The sequence below is a fragment of the Corapipo altera genome, unplaced genomic scaffold (genome assembly GCF_003945725.1).
Source record: "Corapipo altera isolate COAL_440 unplaced genomic scaffold, ASM394572v1 52, whole genome shotgun sequence".
Lineage (NCBI taxonomy): Eukaryota > Metazoa > Chordata > Aves > Passeriformes > Pipridae > Corapipo > Corapipo altera.
The window spans coordinates 1,679,184-1,696,992 of NW_020884930.1; the positions used below are offsets into that span (position 1 = coordinate 1,679,184).

At 36.7% G+C, this 17,809-nt stretch overlaps 2 protein-coding genes across 4 annotated transcripts in view; one reads left to right on the top strand and one right to left on the bottom strand.

Moving 5' to 3' along the window:
• The window catches only part of CPNE3 (copine 3), a 47,469-nt gene extending 44,139 nt beyond the window's left edge, over positions 1 to 3,330 (top strand). For all 3 annotated transcript variants that reach the window (XM_027659118.1, XM_027659116.1, XM_027659117.1), the window contains one exon: positions 547 to 3,330. In XM_027659118.1, coding sequence (XP_027514919.1) covers positions 547 to 657 — 111 coding nt within the window. In that variant the 3' untranslated portion in view covers positions 658 to 3,330. The remainder of the gene's footprint in view (positions 1 to 546) is intronic.
• A 2,710-nt stretch (positions 3,331 to 6,040) lies between these two features.
• CNGB3 (cyclic nucleotide gated channel beta 3) overlaps positions 6,041 to 17,809 on the bottom strand; it is a 34,391-nt gene continuing 22,622 nt past the window's right edge. The window contains exons 10-16 of the mRNA XM_027659123.1: positions 17,056 to 17,215; positions 16,599 to 16,696; positions 15,474 to 15,557; positions 14,900 to 15,018; positions 10,332 to 10,478; positions 7,746 to 7,926; positions 6,041 to 6,629 (exon numbers count right to left, since the gene is read on the bottom strand). Of these exons, the coding sequence (XP_027514924.1) occupies positions 6,396 to 6,629; positions 7,746 to 7,926; positions 10,332 to 10,478; positions 14,900 to 15,018; positions 15,474 to 15,557; positions 16,599 to 16,696; positions 17,056 to 17,215 (1,023 nt within the window). The 3' untranslated portion in view covers positions 6,041 to 6,395. The remainder of the gene's footprint in view (positions 6,630 to 7,745; positions 7,927 to 10,331; positions 10,479 to 14,899; positions 15,019 to 15,473; positions 15,558 to 16,598; positions 16,697 to 17,055; positions 17,216 to 17,809) is intronic.

Consider the following 17,809-nt stretch of genomic DNA (forward strand, 5'->3'; position numbering starts at 1 on the left):
AATGCACTTGGGTTAAGATTAACTAGTGTCCATATTCAGTATAAAATTATATATTCAAATGCTTTCGTTTTCTAGAAAAAGGGGGTTTTTTCCCCCATACACTTAAATCTTACAGTAAAAACAGTATCTCCAGAAGAACTGCTTGATAAAAAATACAGTTACTGTGGATGAAACTTGGTGAAAAATTGCAGATTTAGACAAGTCCCTGAAGGGTCATCTTAATCAGATACTGGAAGTATGTATTTACATGGCTGGAATCTCATGTCTGCACTGTATATTTCATATGAAAAAAAGATACCTTCAGGCATGGCAGCCTTTTGTGCACTCAGCTCTTGTTACTTTGGTGAAACAAGCCATCTGATTTCTGGTAACAGGAGTGAGGAGGTAAAGATGTCAGAGAAGCTTTGATCTGTCACACAAGGGCACTGTGTAGAGTCCTTTGTATTATGTCAGACTTTAAATTGGCTGAGGAGGTGCTTATTACTTGTCTTAGCATCTCTGTTAACAGTTGGTGGAAACTGAAACTTGATGTTCTTTTTTTATAAGTCTCCAAAAGAAGCACTGGCACAGTGTGTCCTGGCAGAAGTCCCTCAGCAAGTGGTGAACTACTTCAGCACCTACAAACTGCAACCTCCTAACAATCCTGCTTCAAAGTGAATGGGCTGAGCAGAGGACCTGAGACTTTATGCTTGCTTTGCTTGCTGTATCTACAGACTTTGGTTCTCAAGATACTTCTGTGTACATGTACACACGCCTCTGTATGGTAATGTCTGTTAGCTAGAAATCACTTTGCCAAGTGTGCCTTTTAGGGGCCAAAATTATAATGGTGTTAATATTTGCTGTTGATTTGAGAGATAGTGCTTACATGGATGCATTTTATTTTGAAAAGTAAGAGTGGAAAAAAGAGGTTGACTATGCAGAGAGAAGAGGGAGAATGGCTGAAAGTGGAAGAGCTGCCTGTTTGATAAATATGGCCAGTGGGAGTGTTCAGTTACTTTTGTGTGGAGTCAGCACTGAGTACTGCTGTTTCTCAGTGATCATAAAACCAATCTGAAATAGAAAAGAGGGTATATCCCCACCAAAACATGCTTGAACAAATCTGGAATATTTCAGGCTTCTGTGTCTATAACAAAATTTTGTCATGGGAGTTTCATGATCAGACAAGTGCCTCAGAGCGTAAAAGCCTTCCTTGCACACTGGTTTCACATTTGCCACTTCAGTGCCTTTGGCCAGTGCCTGGGATTCAGGGCTATGTGAACATGAACCAAAGAAGTCATTAAAGTATATGTTCTTTAATAGTATGCCTTCTCTTAACGGTAGTATGGGAATAACTAGGATGAATCAAGGTAAACCTCAAACATCTTAAAAGAATACTATTGACCTTAGAGGCTGCTACTGTAAGGGCTGTACGATGTGTTTTAATGTGGAGTGTAGTGGAAAATGAAAACTTTGGATTTATTTTGGTAGGGGTTTTCTTTTGTTTTTTTTTCCCCCCAAAGAATAGTCATGACTATTGATCTTCAAAAGACTTTTTGTTAAATAGGAATCCACTTTTTGCTTAAAAAGTTTCTTATCTGATTTATGACTGTATATTTTCAGGCAAAGGCAGTTCTTCAAAGTACTACCTATATCTGTTTTTGTCATATTTTGAATCATGCTGCTTTTTCATGAGCCTATTAATGAAAAGTACCTACAAAAAAGCCAATATTCCCTCTTTCCTCCCTTTAGGAAGACATAAGAAAGTCAAGTCTCTAAGCCCTAATCCTATAATCATACTGCATTTCTCTAGGGCAAACAAATTTCTGGTTCATTTTGTTGACTTGAGTTTTCTCTTCATCAGTTATACTAACTGTAAATCATGTTGTTTGCTTAGTGGAAGCTTTCTTGTCCCCCAGTTGCATACTGCTTGCTGAGGATTTCTTCTGATCCTGTCACTGCGTGTAACATAAGTGGGTGTAAAAGGTCACATTTATCACTTTGAAATGCCAGTCTTGAACGTTAATTTTGCAGTTTCACATTTGAAGTGGTTTAGAGTTAGGCATCCAACTGATTTCATGTAAGAACAGAATGGACTAATGCTAAATTTAGCACACTTGGACACTCAAGGTTGCACCAGGTCATCATGTATGTGACTTACCAGCTCACAGTGTATGTGACTTTTAGTTGCTGGACCTGCTTTGTGTAGGTTTTGTTTGTTTCTTTTTTTTTTTTTTTGCACATATAATCCTGTAAAAATCTGAATTCACATTAACATTGATGGATGAAAGATATATGTATTGAGAATGTCTTATACAAGATAATTGACAGTTATCAATCAATCATGAATGGATATGTTACCTCCATTCTATTTTCCTTGGTGGAAGGGGATCCTAGATGCTTTCAATAGTGGAATACAAAGGAAGAGATTGTGTTTCATATTAAGCCAAACTCTTTTTAAAAAAAATGTAATTCATGTATTTATGTAAAAAATCTATAATCATCTTTTTATCAGTGTAGTGCAAATCTGTTACTATTTTATATATAAATTATAATGAAGTGCCATATCAAATATGCAACACAAAATACTAAGATCAAGGAAGATGTTATAATAAACGTAAATCACACTGCTGCAAATTGAGAGTGTATGATTTTGGAACAGTAAACTGTTTCACAACTACCTGCTCCATACAGAGATAACTGGATGCAGTATTAATGCTTTATCTAGATTAATTGAAGTGGATGGGTACTATTGATAGAATTACAGGATACTACTGAAGTTCCTCTGAGCTGTCTGCCAAAAATGTAATGTTGCATCTGAGTTCTGTTATCAATTCTCTTTTAAGTTGCCGTGGAAGTGCATTTAAATAAGTGTTTCAGACCTGATAGTGGCAAGAACCATTTTCCAGGTATAACTTCTCTTAGAGATGTATAGCTAATGCCTGTTGAAAACTTCCAAGGTAGACTGAAGCAATATTCTGAATCAAAAAATGCAGCAGAGTGAGTCAAAGGGAAAGGTAGTTACTGTATTGTTTTGCCTTTTTTTATTATTTTTAATGTATTTTTACGTGTAAAAACTGAGTTATTAGCTTGAGAATGACAAAACTAAATGACAAAATACTATCAGTTTTGTAAAGTGAATGTGCTTGTAGGTCACTGGCACCACCTTGTGATAAAAGTGGTGTATGGCAGTCTTTGTCATCGGATTCTTTTCGCCATTTATTGATCATATTATAAATATGTACAGCAGAGAGCTAACCTGTAACCAGAATTTTTTTACTTTTCTATGTATTTCAGTTCTGATGAAGTTAATTGATTTACAATACCCTATGCATTAAAATGATAATTTCAGTATACTGTGTTGTTGTGCTTTTGTTTTCAGCATTTTCTGTGTAATGCTAAATGCTGCTTTTGTGATTCCTGTGGTGACTATGCCACAGATTTATAACAAGTATCACCAGATATGAGGAAAAATCCCTTTTCATTTAGTCGTTATGACTCTGCAGTGTATGTTTTGTTTTATAAAGCATCTTATATTGGCTTTTAGCAAGAAGGTATTCTGAAACTGGACAGTTTTAGCTGTCACTGTTTCATGCTCTGTGCCACATTACAGTTCTCCCATGCATGCCATTTCATACAATTATTATCAGGTTTTCAAAAAAATTTTTCAGAACAACGTCTACATTTTAATTGGAGAGGCATGGAGATTTGATTATTTGTACTTTTCAAATACATCATCCTATTCCATCCTTCAGTTTCTTTGTATTCATCATCCCGTTCCATCCTTCAGTTTCTTTACATTCAAGTATAGTCAAGTCTGAGGTACTTTATTGGGAAACAGAGATATTGGATACATAGTGTTGCAGCAGAATTCGATGCTGTACAGAGCCTGAATCAATTTTGATAACTGGGAATTGTGTCTTCTAAGTGCATTAGAGTAATTCACTTGGCTTCTCCAAGTCAAGAATCTCCAGTCAGGAATCTACAGGGTAGAATTAGTTTCTGAAAGGATTTATTACAGCTTACATCTTGACCTTTCTTGTCATTCCTTCTGGCAAAAAACACTACAAATAGTTGCAACTTGGATTCATGGAACCTTCTTACCCCTACCCACCCCCTAAAAATGGAGGAATTTTGGGAAGGGGAAAATACTCCAACAACAGAAAAGTAGGATGTCAGAGAAAACCAGAGGGATGTTACTTCTGTGTGGCCACAATCTTCTGCACTGATTTTGGGTCTAAAGGAACTCGAGAGCTGTGTAACTTGGTAATCATGCAGACAGAACTGTCAGGCTTTCCTACCATCCTGGGCAGTTACGACCTGTAGCAAAGTAGCAATTTGTGGGATGCTCTGTCACTTCAGTGTAGCGTTCACTGCTGCAGCCTCAGCCCTTACTTTGGAACTGATGAACTTAAATACACCCACAGAGAAAATATTTAAATTACCTGGTAGCATTTGTGTAGGCAGAAGGGAATCAGTTCTTTTGCAATGAGAGCTAGCTTTACTCATTAATATAAAAGTGTTAAAATATGAGAAGTTTGGTTTTTTCCCTTTTACATGATGTTTTGGCAAATCTCAAAAAAAAAAAAGTTAAACTATATATTGTAATCAATTCATAGATGGTTATTATTCGTGGAGGGCCTCATTTGTGAAACAGTTCTGCAGTATTTCTGATTTTGAGATTTCATTGAGTCATTCCTGGATGTGCAATAGAAGGGTAATTCTTTATGATGTAATGTTAAATTTTCTCCCCCTGTTTTGATGTCATTTTATGTATTAAATAACAAGTAATATACAAATAAAGATGTTCCCACATAGCAGTGGAATGTTCGTCTCACTGCTAATGCAGCAGAACTTTGTTTTTGAAAGAGATTTGGGGTTTTGTCATATACTTTTTTGTCATATACATGTCAAATACTGCATTTGTGGAATAAGTAACATACATAATTTAGTCACCCAGCTTTTACTCAGGCAAACTTCCAGCTGATTCTGGTTGAGCTGCCAACCTTTTCTTTGATTAGAGAAGTTGAAAGGCTTTAAAGTACAGATGTACAGAATGTGTAGCCTGCAGAGTCATATATAACATGCAAACTGAATGCTTAATTTTGTCATGGTGCATTCCTTGGCCATACAATTTCTTGGCTCAACCTCTCCATAATGTTTTTAGTTCACAAAACTGTTCATCCAATGAGGTCTGAAAGGGGATAGGGAGAGAGAGGAGATGCGAACCCATGGAAGAGAAAAAAGTAACTGAGAATTAAATTTAAACATATCTTCAGCCTTTTGTTTAATACTGCATCTGGCACTGTGATGAGTTGATGCAGAAGGTTGACAGTGTGGGAGCTCATTGTTAGGAAGCTGTATCCCTCTCAGCTGTAGCACTCATAAAACCTGTAGGTCACAGGTATGATATAGCTCAGCCCCAAAAGACATGGGTTTCACTTTGCACCATCGGTCAAGATCTGTGATGTAGGTGAACAGTTGGAGCACTGGTTGAAAGTACACACCACAGAGCCAGAAAGTGTAAATACTGCTTTTTATAAAAGCTTTTATTTTTGAAGTGGCTAGTTTAGATACCAAAGTTCTTCAGATTGTTAGCTATATCAACTGCTTACTCTTCAGAGAGCGTGCCCAACCCCTTGAGAAGATCAAGTGTGTAGATCAACAGCCCAGTGGGGTGGACTATCTAAGTTTTTCCCATGTTTATTTGCCAAAGATAACTGGAGCAGATGTTTATGCTTTCAGAGGGCTGGCAATAATTCTGTAATCTGCTTTCCCCTTGTGGATTTTGTGATTTTGTTTTTTGACAATGGTTTTGTTACATTGTCCCCTGTCCCAAGCTAAAACATCACAACACACAGCACCACAGCTGTCTGCTCTGAGCCATGCTGGTCACAAACCCAGGTCACTTATTAGAATTATAAGGGTAGGAGAGAGAAGGGTAGAGAAAAACATGAGGACCCTCAGCAACAATAGGGCAGTAACAAGGGAAAGGATAACTGTGGGAAACCAGAGGAAAAAATAGAAAAGAGTACATGCAACAGTTAAGAGCAAATTGAGCAACAGGAACAGCAATAAGAATGCAAGGATAAACAGGAGAGGGAAGAGAAGAAGCAGAAACAAAATGGAGGAAGAGAAAAGGGAGAGCATGGATCAAACAAGAAATAGGTGGCCCTGAAATACAATCTAAGCTTTAATTCCTAGGACACCAGTTCTCTCTTCAGGCTCAAGGTTAAGAATGTAAATGATTTGACCCATTGTGCCAGGAGAGGAGGGAAAGAAGAGGAGCTGAAGTAGATTTTTCTCATGAGTAGTCTCTACTTTTATCTTCTGTACCCAAAAGCAAAGTCACACCAGCCCTGAATTTAGAAGCTTGAATTCAGCAAGACAATAGATGGGGCCAGAGCCCAAAGCATCATCTATTTCTTTTGTGTCTCTCTAATTTCAACTTTAAGGATCTCTCCTTCTCCTGCTCTGGGGGATGGTGACATACTAATGATCAGAGACTCCTTACTGGTTCCTCTCTGCATAACTGCAGGCTTAGCATCTGCCTTTGGCTCTTTCTTTGGAGCAGGGGGTGCAGAGGAGGCTGCGGGCTTCTCAGACGTCTTCTCCTCTTCTTTAGGTTTAGTCTCTGTTTCAGCTTTAGCTTCCTAGAAATAAGAAGTTTAATGTTTTCCAATACTGCAGAAGAAATTCTGGAAGTATTTCTATTTTGTATATACCATGGAAAGGCACAGCATGACGACTGTGATTAATGGTATGCAACATATGTAAATTTCTATTTAGATGCTTGAGAATCAGTTTCTAAATGAGAAATCTAATTTCAGAATTAGAATACCAGTGTAAAACCTAGGAAAAGTTTGTGGGTAATGATAGTATCTGCTTCTTACTAATATAGTGGGGTGAAACAGGCCCATTTTCGGGCACAGAACCCTGCCTCAGGTCTTACCTTCCTTTATGTGCTTACACTAGTGGAGAAAGAAAAAGTGTTATGTAAATCTTGGCATACTACCCACAGCCCCAGTTCCTTGGCCAAACCTATTTGCAATTAAGTTCACAAGTAACATTAAACTGAGCAATGTTTCTGCTCTAATCATAGTGTTGTAATTATTTGTGTGAGTTCTTTATTTAACTTAAATAAAAACCCAACCAGTTCAGCTATAAAGAAAAGGATTCTGTCAACTTTGGGTAAATATGTAGAACTGAGCAGGTTCTTATTAACATTAACATTTCTCAGAATATAGTATAATGTTGGAATTATTTTTTATCAGTTAAAATAACAGTTTTCTCATAAGTGCAATATATTAGAGATTTAATCAGTTTTGTCTGTGTGGGCTATGCTTTACATTTTGTCTTCAGGATTTGTAAAAAACGGAGATCTGACACTGAATTGGAAAGTTCACCGTGTGCCCGAGTCAGCTGGATCAGATTACTGTGTTAAGATATTTCTATATTTACTGTTGTTTACATAAAATTAAAAGATCAGATGCCCCCGTGGCCTTTGTAAAATCTATTTTATAGGCTTTGAGGATTTTTGTTTGCTTGCTTTTTTTTTCTCTGCTCTACATAGAGTCCAGGTTCGCAAAGATTTGAGCCAAATTTTAGAATCAGTGTTTAGAGAGATTAGGGAAGTGGTTATATCTCAGCTACTGGGAGTTTTTGCTGTTGATTGCAGTAAGTCTAAATTTTCATCTACTCTGTTTACCCAAGCCCTCCCAGTATCTTTCAGCACCTGGCAGATTCTACTCTATTTTCTGTGGCTTTACCTCAGCATCTTGTTGTCTCTTCAGCTGCAGCAGCTTAGCAAGGCCATCTTTTCCTCTGGCTCCAAGCATTGCTTTGAACAATTTTGGAGTTTCCTGTTTCTGCCCGAAGAGACTGGCCAAGCCTCGTGGTTGTTGTACTGGTGGTCCTGGAGGAGGTTTCCCCTTCTGTTTCAGCAGCACCCTGGAGATGGAAGGGAATGAGGACACAAAACAGTGCTGTGAAGATGAGCAAAGTTCCTGCTAAGCTGAAATGCCACATTCATGCATGAAAATCTGGCAGCTTTTACAGACAAACTTTATTTGGTTCCCAGGTCTAGTGATAAGAGCAAAACTGGAAATGGTAAGGGTTTTACCCCAGGCTCTGGTAGAGTTGGAGGAAACTGTTCAAATTTGGAGTTGCTTATCTATATCCTGGAGAATAAACAGGTGCTGGCTCAAATTACGGTGTCACAAAGCAGATGAGAGTTTTACAGGGAGAAAAGAGGTGTGGAGGGGGATGGGTGCCCCATACCTCAGGTATCAGTCTCTTGCCTGGACTTCTGGATGCAAATTCAGAGAACATTTAATGCACCATTGGGAGTCCAGCTGATACTTGTGGAAGTAATAGTTTACCAAACTAAATTCCAGCATGGCTCATCTCTCATGGGTCAGGTTAGACAGTGGTACTTATTTTTGGTCTTCTTCAGTAGAAGAAGACACCCTGAAGATATAAACATTACTGCCAATCATATGACAGAATAGATTTTAACACTGTTCTGTAGCTGTACTGGTTTGTAGTCATAATGACAAGAAGTGAGAATGAATGTCGAGGGTAAAGATTAGATGACAGATCTGAGATAGATGAAACCAGTGAAAAGCAGAGGGTTCCCCTGCTTTCAGTGTCTATTAGGTTACTGTACAGTTTTGAAGGCAACTTCTCTATCCTTGCAAGGCTTAAGGCTCTTTATGAACAAGGACTATACCTGCAGTCTGTCATACAGCAAATCCTATAATATTATAATTTTCTCCAGCATCTTCTACTTTAGTACTTGAGTAATTTCAGAAGTGGAGCTTTTACTCTTTTTTTCAGTTTTATTGTCATAAATTAAAAAAGTACACTTCAGCAACTTGCATGGCTTTGTTATGTAAAGACATGGGTATCTGGCAGGTGGTGACAGAACAAATTTCTTGCTTGAATAAATCTTTTGAGTTTTGAAATAAACTCAGGAGCCCTTTAAAGTTGTCAGATGGCCCCAGAGAACTCTAATGTAAACCTACCAGGGCAAAGCAACTGGCAACTTCTTTCCAAAACTGAACATAACTGCAATCCTTATCAAATCAGTGCACACATTTCCTCTTGGTGCCTAGTTTTGGCAGAATTAGTGGACACCTAGACAACTGGGCAAAATACTTGGCCTTCAGCACAGGGCAGGTACTGCATATGTTTAAAATTAAACAGAATATCCTGTATTTAGTCTGATATCTAGAGAGGGCTGTGAGCTCAAATGGGAGTGCACGTACTAAGGCTGGATGATTAAGCTCTGCAGTTGAGAAAGACTATTTAGTGGAAGCAGAATTTAATGGATTGGCAAAATATGATCAGGGTGGGCAAGAAGTCAGAAGAGGTAATGTGGGGCAGAGAGAAATAACAAGTAATGATGGTCGTACTACTGTTTAAATAGAAGCTAGAGAAAAGTCAGGAAAGATAAGTTCTGCGGACCATCGAGCACTGGATTTGTTCCACTTTTCTACCTTTTGATGCTGGTTTTGAAAATTGGGCAATAAGCACGTTCCATGTCTAGGATCCTTGTTCCTCAGGGGCATCATGATTCACAAGGTACTGTTGTTTGACAACCAGGGCTGTTGCAACATGCTGAATGCAACCATCTCTAGCACTTCCATGAAACAAAATATCACTCCTGTGCTATGTTTAGTCTTCTCTGATGAAATTTCTGGGACCAACCTTCCAACCTTTGATAGCAATTCAAGGCAACAGTTGAGAACAATAGGAGTGCTGAAGTATACTAATGACGACAAACTGTTTTGTGTTTTTAGACCTTTTACAAGGTAGCAAGGTACTAATTTTGTCATAATTTTATGCTTTTGAACAAAATGCACATCTTTCTAATCTGTGTACTCCCATCTTGTTGGACCTTACTTTAAATCCATTCCTAACTGCTGCATAAGGTTTTGGAAATGCATACAATTCTGCGGGTGCATTAAAGCATATCTTTGTAGAGTTAATTGTAAGTGTTTTATTGCATCTTTGAAAACCTACTCCTTAACTGACATCTCTTCTACAGTTCCTTTCTTGACTATGTAAGGAGTCCTGGTATGTATCCTTATCTCCTATTTGTTTTGTTACCTTAAATACGATGCAGAAGGCAACTACACTCAGGATTTCATTCTGCTTACCACGCTTACACAACCCTTGGGATTCCTGCCAAGACCCTGCTTTCCACTATAAAATACCAGGCTAATCTGACCTCTAAATACAAATGTGTTTACATCTCTTACTCTTCCACGAAAGGAATTTGTCTAGAAGTCACAACTGTCCATTCTGCTTAAACTAAATGATATGACTTAAAAACTGTTGTTAGGACATACTTTGCTTTCTTCATGAGAAGCTTTTCTGAGTCAGGGTAGTGCCTCAAGATTTCATTTAGTGTTTTCTTGTCCAGAATGAAAAGGTTTGCAAAACCATGAGCCACCACATTGGCAGTCCTTCGATTTCCTCCACCTGCAGCTAGTAGGCTGGAATGAAAATAAACATCATCAGTCACATTGTTACTTGCCCTAGTGAGGAACCTCTTTGCTGATAGTTCTCCATTACAGTCATTGTAAAGCTCACTTATGTACCTGGCTGTTCAATCTGATGTTCTGTAAAGGCCCTGTACAATTTGGATTAGAAATATGTTCTTGTCTCAGGAAGGCAAATTGTCACTACCAGTCAGGTAGATGCTAAGGACTGTAAAAAGTTTTGCTACACAGAGACATATCTGTTAAGAGACACCCACAGCAAGGCCTGCACTTGTTTTAGTCCTCATGTGAACTTGGCATTTCTTCAATTTTATTGTTGAAAATTATTTACATCAGAAGTAGGCCAACTTTATTTACAGTGAATGAATGATTCTCCAAGAACTTTATTTTTCTTGAGTAAATAATTTCTACCAGACTCTGGTTTTCAGTTTTCTCGCATAACATATCTCATGTTTGAATGTTGGCAAGTTGAACGATACAGATTAGGAAGATGTTTCAGACTGACAGTTACAAATATGTCTGCCAGAAAAAGAGGGGGATTTGTTTTGAAAGTAAGGCATTAGACCAGTTTAGCCAGCAGCACTTGGTCATAGGAAGGATACCTAAAACAAAAAAAAATATGTCCAAATAACAATTAAATTTTTCATCTTGCATTAAACAAATGGAGAGACTTCACCTCTCAGCTGTGGTGATAAGCAAGAGAATTTGCATTCTACTCTTAGTACTAAAATTGCTCTATCACTATATTCAAGATCTACCCTAAAATTTTTCCCTTGAAGATTTCCCAGTGAATTAATATTTTTAGACAACCTTTAGTATTTTCTGAATTTAAAATTATTAATAAAAATGGTCTGAGCCCCATAAAACAAGAATTGATACCTATCTAAAATATTAAAGTTATGTAAGTATTTGTTTTAATATTAAATATATTTCTAGAACATATTTCTAAATATTGCATCATACAGATAATATATTTAATTTATAAAGGACAGTAGGAGACCTCTGCAACTGTGTGTGCAAGGCTGTTTTTACATGCACACAAAGAGTGTTTTTCTGCAAGCCAAGACAGCAATCAGTATATGAATTCAAGCTGAAAATACAGTTTAATGTCTTCTCTTTAAACAATTCTGTACAATTCCTCGGATAGAATAAAACTCTTTGCATAATACGAAAAGCAACTAAAGAAAATTGCAAACAGCTTTTGAGCTCTGATGAATTATTTCTCAACAAGTCATTGAAAAATCATTTTTAGGCTTTTCTAACAGAAAGCTTATTTTATCAAGGTAGACAAGGACTAAAGCGATCAGCTTTTTCATTATGGTGATGATGGGAGGTGAATTTTACAAGTAAAGCAGCCTCTACTTAAAAAGAATCATCTTTGACTAAGGACAGTGTTATGTATGTCAGCACTGAATCTTTTTTGGTTAGTGTATGAATAGTTACATGACTAAATATTTTAAAATAGATACATTTGCCTTGCAATGGTTGTTGGAAATGTAATATCTATATTAATTGTGAAATATGCTTTATTTACCTAACGTTTTTTACTTCAATTCTTAGCCTGAAATGCTGTAATATTAGTATGAGTTAATAACTTTTGAATTCTTATGCTAGCAAATTAATTTTCAAGCTATAAAGTTGTCAAGTGATGACTCAGCTTATCTATTTTCTTTTTATAGCTGATCTCTGTAGGAAGCTGGTGCTCATTGAAATTAGCAAACAGATCAGGAAATGGCGTGTGTTATCAGCTGAACGTGTAGGGTTGTGGTGGCTCAACCTGGCACGTCCGTGCCTGTGAAGAGAACTGGTAAGTCAGGAAAGAGGAGTAGGTCTGGATCTTGCTTCTGAGCAGGATTTCAAGCTCTAAAGAGCAAACTCATTGAAAAGCAGCAGCTACCGCTTTGAGGGAAATCCTGGACCAAAGTGATGGAAAATGTAATCTTTCACAGAACTAAATATTCCTGGTAGTTTTGATTTTTTAAATAAAGTTTAAAATTACAAAACAGCTGAAAGCTAAAGCTAAGATCAAACATTTAGGGATCTTCCTGTCAAAAATTTACATAAGATGGAGAAATGTTTTAGTTTTTCCAGAGTTACCATTTTCTGATAGGAAATAGCTCTAGTAAAATACCAGTAAATGGATGAATGAGGACATCTGGCTTAAAATGTAACTTTCTTTGGGCTAACGAAGTGTTGTTATAACTGAATTTCTCTCTTTCTGAATTGTGTGTGCTGACAGGCTCTCATTAAGGTAACAGTCTGTTTGCTTCTGATTCTGAAATTATTTTGCTTCCCCAAACTGATATCTTTGCAGGGAGGGCAGGATGTTAATTGGAACTCCTATTACTTAATCTCTTTCTGTAATAATTTTCAAGGACGAAATTGGCAAAGGACGTGTTTGATTATTAGTCTTCCATTGGCCGTCTAGTATAATTCAGGGAATTTTTTGAAGTACACGGTTTTTATTTTCTTCAATTCCTTTGCCACTGGAGACTTTTTGAGCATCATTTACATGCATTTTTAACAGAGTGAGATTAAATAGCAAGTGTTTTATCAATCATATACTTAAACCACTCAGAAAGAAGCTGATGTATTTCTCTAAACAAATCTTGAATTGGAAATCAGTAGGAAATCTGCCTGATATCAGTCTATAACCACACTATGAAGCGAGGGGAAAATTTCTATGTCCTAAGTAAGTATTTCTTCCATTAAAAAATATTTTTTTCCATTTTCTTCTGGTATTCTGCATTCAGAAGACCTTGACAAAACTTACATAGAAAGGCACAATACAAACTCATTATTTTCTAGTGTTTTGCCACAAGGAAGAGTATATCTCTACCAATGTGTTTAGTGCTTCATGTCTACCAGTTACTGTGGTTTTTCTCCTCAAGTTTATCCACTGCCTGACATTTTATATGCAAATTACATGTGTCTGAATGGGTTTACTGCTGCAGTAGGTCAGTGATGAATAAAACGAGACTAGAAGTGTAGCGTTATAGCATTGCTGAGGGTTTTCCTGGACATATTGGCAATTATGTAAAGAGTAACAGATATTGGGAAATGAATCTTTAAAAGTCGTTGTGTGGTTTTCACACGGAAACAAGCACTCACCTGTATCGGATCAAAAGTGTGAAAATCCCTTCCGTGCTTTAAAACCAATCATTATAATTTCTCAGTTTGAAATATAAAGTTCTCACTCCATGTGTGTGTTAAATATTGGGGCTGCTTTAGTTTTTTCTTTTGTCTTTTCATTATTCAGTCCTTAGTGGTGATTTCATTCTCAACCTTTCCACATAATTTACAATACAGCCTTTTGTTTGGAGGCTTTGCTCAGGTAGTATATTGTCACACAGAGATATAATAACCTCCAAATAACCTTCTTTCAAAGAGCTGGTATAATTTCACTTTCCCACTCAATGAAGAAGTTCTGTATCTATTGGATATATCAGATGTTTTCCACTTGAAGTCTATGCAAGTTCTGCACACACATCACTGGATAAACAGGAATGTTTCCCCTACTACAAACAGAGACACAAGTAGAAGACAAATGTAAACCTGACACAGAGCTGATTACCGCTTTTCAAAAGGCAGATTAAATCTACTAGCAAGAGGATTAACAGTAATAGGAAAGCAGCTGGAAGAAACCAAGGATCCAGTTTATCACATGCGGCAGCACATGTATTTTATTAGTTTTCCTCAGGTCAACCTCAGCAGGGGAGTGCAGTGCCTGAAAACTAGCACTTGATTGGCTCATTGGGGAATATAGTGCATAAGAGTTAATGGATTTTGCATAGCAAGCACATGGAGAATATAAAAACCATTTGTAGCCACCAGAAAAAAAATGTCTCCTCCAGATAAACTGAGACAAAAAAAAAAAAATGGTCTATCAGCTTTTTTCTTGTGTTGTATGCTCTTAAATAAATATTTTTTTTCAAATTAGGATGCCTGATTTTCATCAATTTAATCCCTACTTCAGCTCTAAATGAACTATTTTTATTTGGTGTTTTAGTTTTTTTATTTATTTTTTTGGAAATTAATTTTCATCTTTGCCTTCTGCTGTTTAAGGGCACCTCAGCTCATTATACAGGCAATAAAATGCATTTGATCCTGCTCTATTGCAGACAGTGTAACAGGGAGATGTGTCAAATCTTTAAAATGCCAAAGAAGAAATTTGTCTGTATATCCCTGTGTACATTGACCAAAACATTAATCTCAGATCTTGCCATATTTATTGCTTATGCTTTGCTTAGATTTTCCTTCACGTACCTGTATCTCCTTGCTCAGTGTCCTCTTTGTTGATCCTACTTACTTTTGAGCCTCTCTGTGGTAGCTGTCATGCTTACCACAGAGAAGTTAAACAACCATTGATTATTTGATCAGTTCCAAAGAAAGTATTAAAAGAGTGATGAACGTACCTGATCTCCCCAAATACAGCTCCTGCTCTTAGTGTAACCAGGACTTTTGTACCATCAGGACCTCCAAGGACTTGAACTTCACCCTGTTTGATGATGTACATCTCTCTGCCAATCTCTCCCTGGGCACACAAACACATAAAGAGCCCATGTTTTAGCAGTATTTTTTGTTGTTATAATAATATGACAGTTTCCGGGTTTACCAATATTATGAGGCAAAGCAGCAATTTCATTTTAAAAGTCAAAAGGCTGCAAAAATGTAGCCAGGACTGAAAATGTCTGGACTTGCACTTCCTGTCTCTTCACTTGGTCCTCCAAGCCTGTATGCAGCATCTCCTTGGTAGAGTAGGATGAGATGCAACATGCATCCAGGTGGTATGGGGTTCCAACACGGTTTTACTCCCTACTATGTGTGTAAAATTTGAGAGCACATTTGTTATTACACAGGATACCTTAATTACTTTTATGCTGTCTTAATTCAGTTAGGATTCATTTTATTTAAAGGACATTGTTGACCAATATATGAACTCTTTCTTATGTAATATAATTATTATTTCAACAAGACAAAAGTGCTCACCTTTTTGCAGACAAAGTCACCAGGTAAATACACAATGGATTTCAACCTTAGCAGCATGTCATATATCATCTGGGTATCACAGCCCTGTTAAAATAGTTAGAGTTGATTGCTCCATTAATTCAGTAGCAAAAGCGACTATTAGTCCTTACACTGGCTTCAAACCCCAACAATACAGGAATGACCAAAGGATTAATAAGTGGAATGCAAACTCAAATCATCATAAAGATCACTCATTAGAGCTGAGAAAAGACTGAGAGTTGTTATTTCAAATACTTATAAAGTTCTCTATGACTGGAACATCTTTTCATTTTTTACAAAGTGAGCTTCTGTACATCCAAATTTGCTGTGGAAGCTGTTAGTGTTATGATCAGAGCTTTATGGGTCTGTTATGGGAATCTTATGGGAATTTTTTTTTTTACTGGTTCAGGGGAAAAAAACAGATCACATCAAATGTTGGTATAAATCTGTGAATTCCATGTCTTCAGGAAATATGGAAAAACCATATAGTCATGTAATATTTATACAGATATTTCATGTGATTTCTTAAAAATATCCTAACAAGCAAATTTTCCGTATGTAAAGACTACTTCTAAAAATTCAGAGTCTTCTTAGTTTTGTCTCAGAAAGCCAATTTTAAGTACACATTTAAATTTTAGCTCTGGAAAACTACCGCTATAAAGAAAGAGAAAGCTCCTTTGCACAAAAACTTACTAAAATGCAGCATTCACTACATGAAAGTTATGTTACCAGAATACATAGCATGGGAGATCTTTCAGGCAGAGCTGGGCAGCATAGAACAAGGTGAAATGTGCTAAAAATTAGATTATTCTATGTTTGACTCTTCAGATTATTGAACTCAATCTGACCATACCATTAGCTTTAATATGTTGTCATAACAGGACTGTGTCTTAATCTTATTTGCTTTTTTTAAAAATCACTGCCTTGACAAAAAACCACATGCTAATGCAGGCACTTGGCTTTATTTGCCATTATTTGAGACATTTCTTAGACTTATTTTGCCTTGCATATTTACGAACATGTCCTTAAGTATTGCAAGATGCACAGAACAAGGTTTCTGTCTCAGGAATACCACACATTTCTGCATTCTCTTGTAAAATTACTTGCTTTGAATAAGTCCACTTTATTGACAATGGCAAAGTTCACATCAATTGCGATGGCTAATTGCATTCTTGTTGGCATCTGCTCCAGTAATTCTGATTCATCTGAAAAAAAAAAAAAAGGAAGAATGGAGGAATGTCCATAAAAATGAGCTTTGTACAGAAAAATAACTTAATGGAGCTATTTATGAGTTCACGTGAGGAAGCTGCTAATAGGTTTTTACAAAGATGTTTAATATATCTTGTCTAAAATTATTACCAGAACATTATATTAATGAATTGAATTTGTGAAGTAGTAAGTGTCATATTGCTTTGTAGTTTCTTTTTTTTCCAAAGTAAGTTGAGCAACCTCCTCTCACTTCCCACATGCCATTCAGAAAAGGAGAAATGTGAATTTTACCCTATATCTGTATCTATACAGTTTCACTTGGGCATGCTGAGTAACTGGAATTGTAAATCCTTACCCAGCATTCCCTGAGAGTCCCATGTGTATTCATACCAAGTTCGAACACGATTTTGGACCAGTCTTGGAATAGAATAAGTGTTCATATAGGAGACAGTGTTATCCACACAGGAACGAAAGTAGTTCTGTCCTGCTGTTGCTGCTCCAATTACATCTCTCATCTGCAAACATAAATTGTTGTTACACATTTCAGCAAAAATAGTCTTGATTTTAATATCTTGCCAACAACATATAAAAATAATGAAACACTTGTTTGCAAAATCACTGAATAGTAATACATTCAGCTGCATGTTTTGAATAGGTGCTTCATCCACTCTTTCAGAAGCATTACAGATTTAATCTGATTGTGTTGGAAAGTGTAATTATGGTTTTAGAGGAATCATTCCTGGGGTTTAGCTTATTCTTCTGTCTCATATTTCTGGACATGGATGAAAATTATAGATAATGCTTTTCTTAAAAATCCATAATAAAGCTATTCTGCATTTGGCATGCAATTCAGGTCGGAAGTGAAGCAAACTGGGCTGAATTTCTCCAATAACATCATCTAACACCATTAGAACTGAGATTGTGCCACTGGTTAAGTAGTTAAGAGATCAATCATAAGTACTGTGAGCTGAAAGCTGACCTAAAAGTTTTTAGTGCAGGAACATTATTTAACATTTCAACACAAATGTAATTCAGTTTTTAGAAAGTGGATGATTTAGTGTTCATAGATATTCTGTCTTCAAAAGCTGAAGTATTTAAATGTGTTTTTA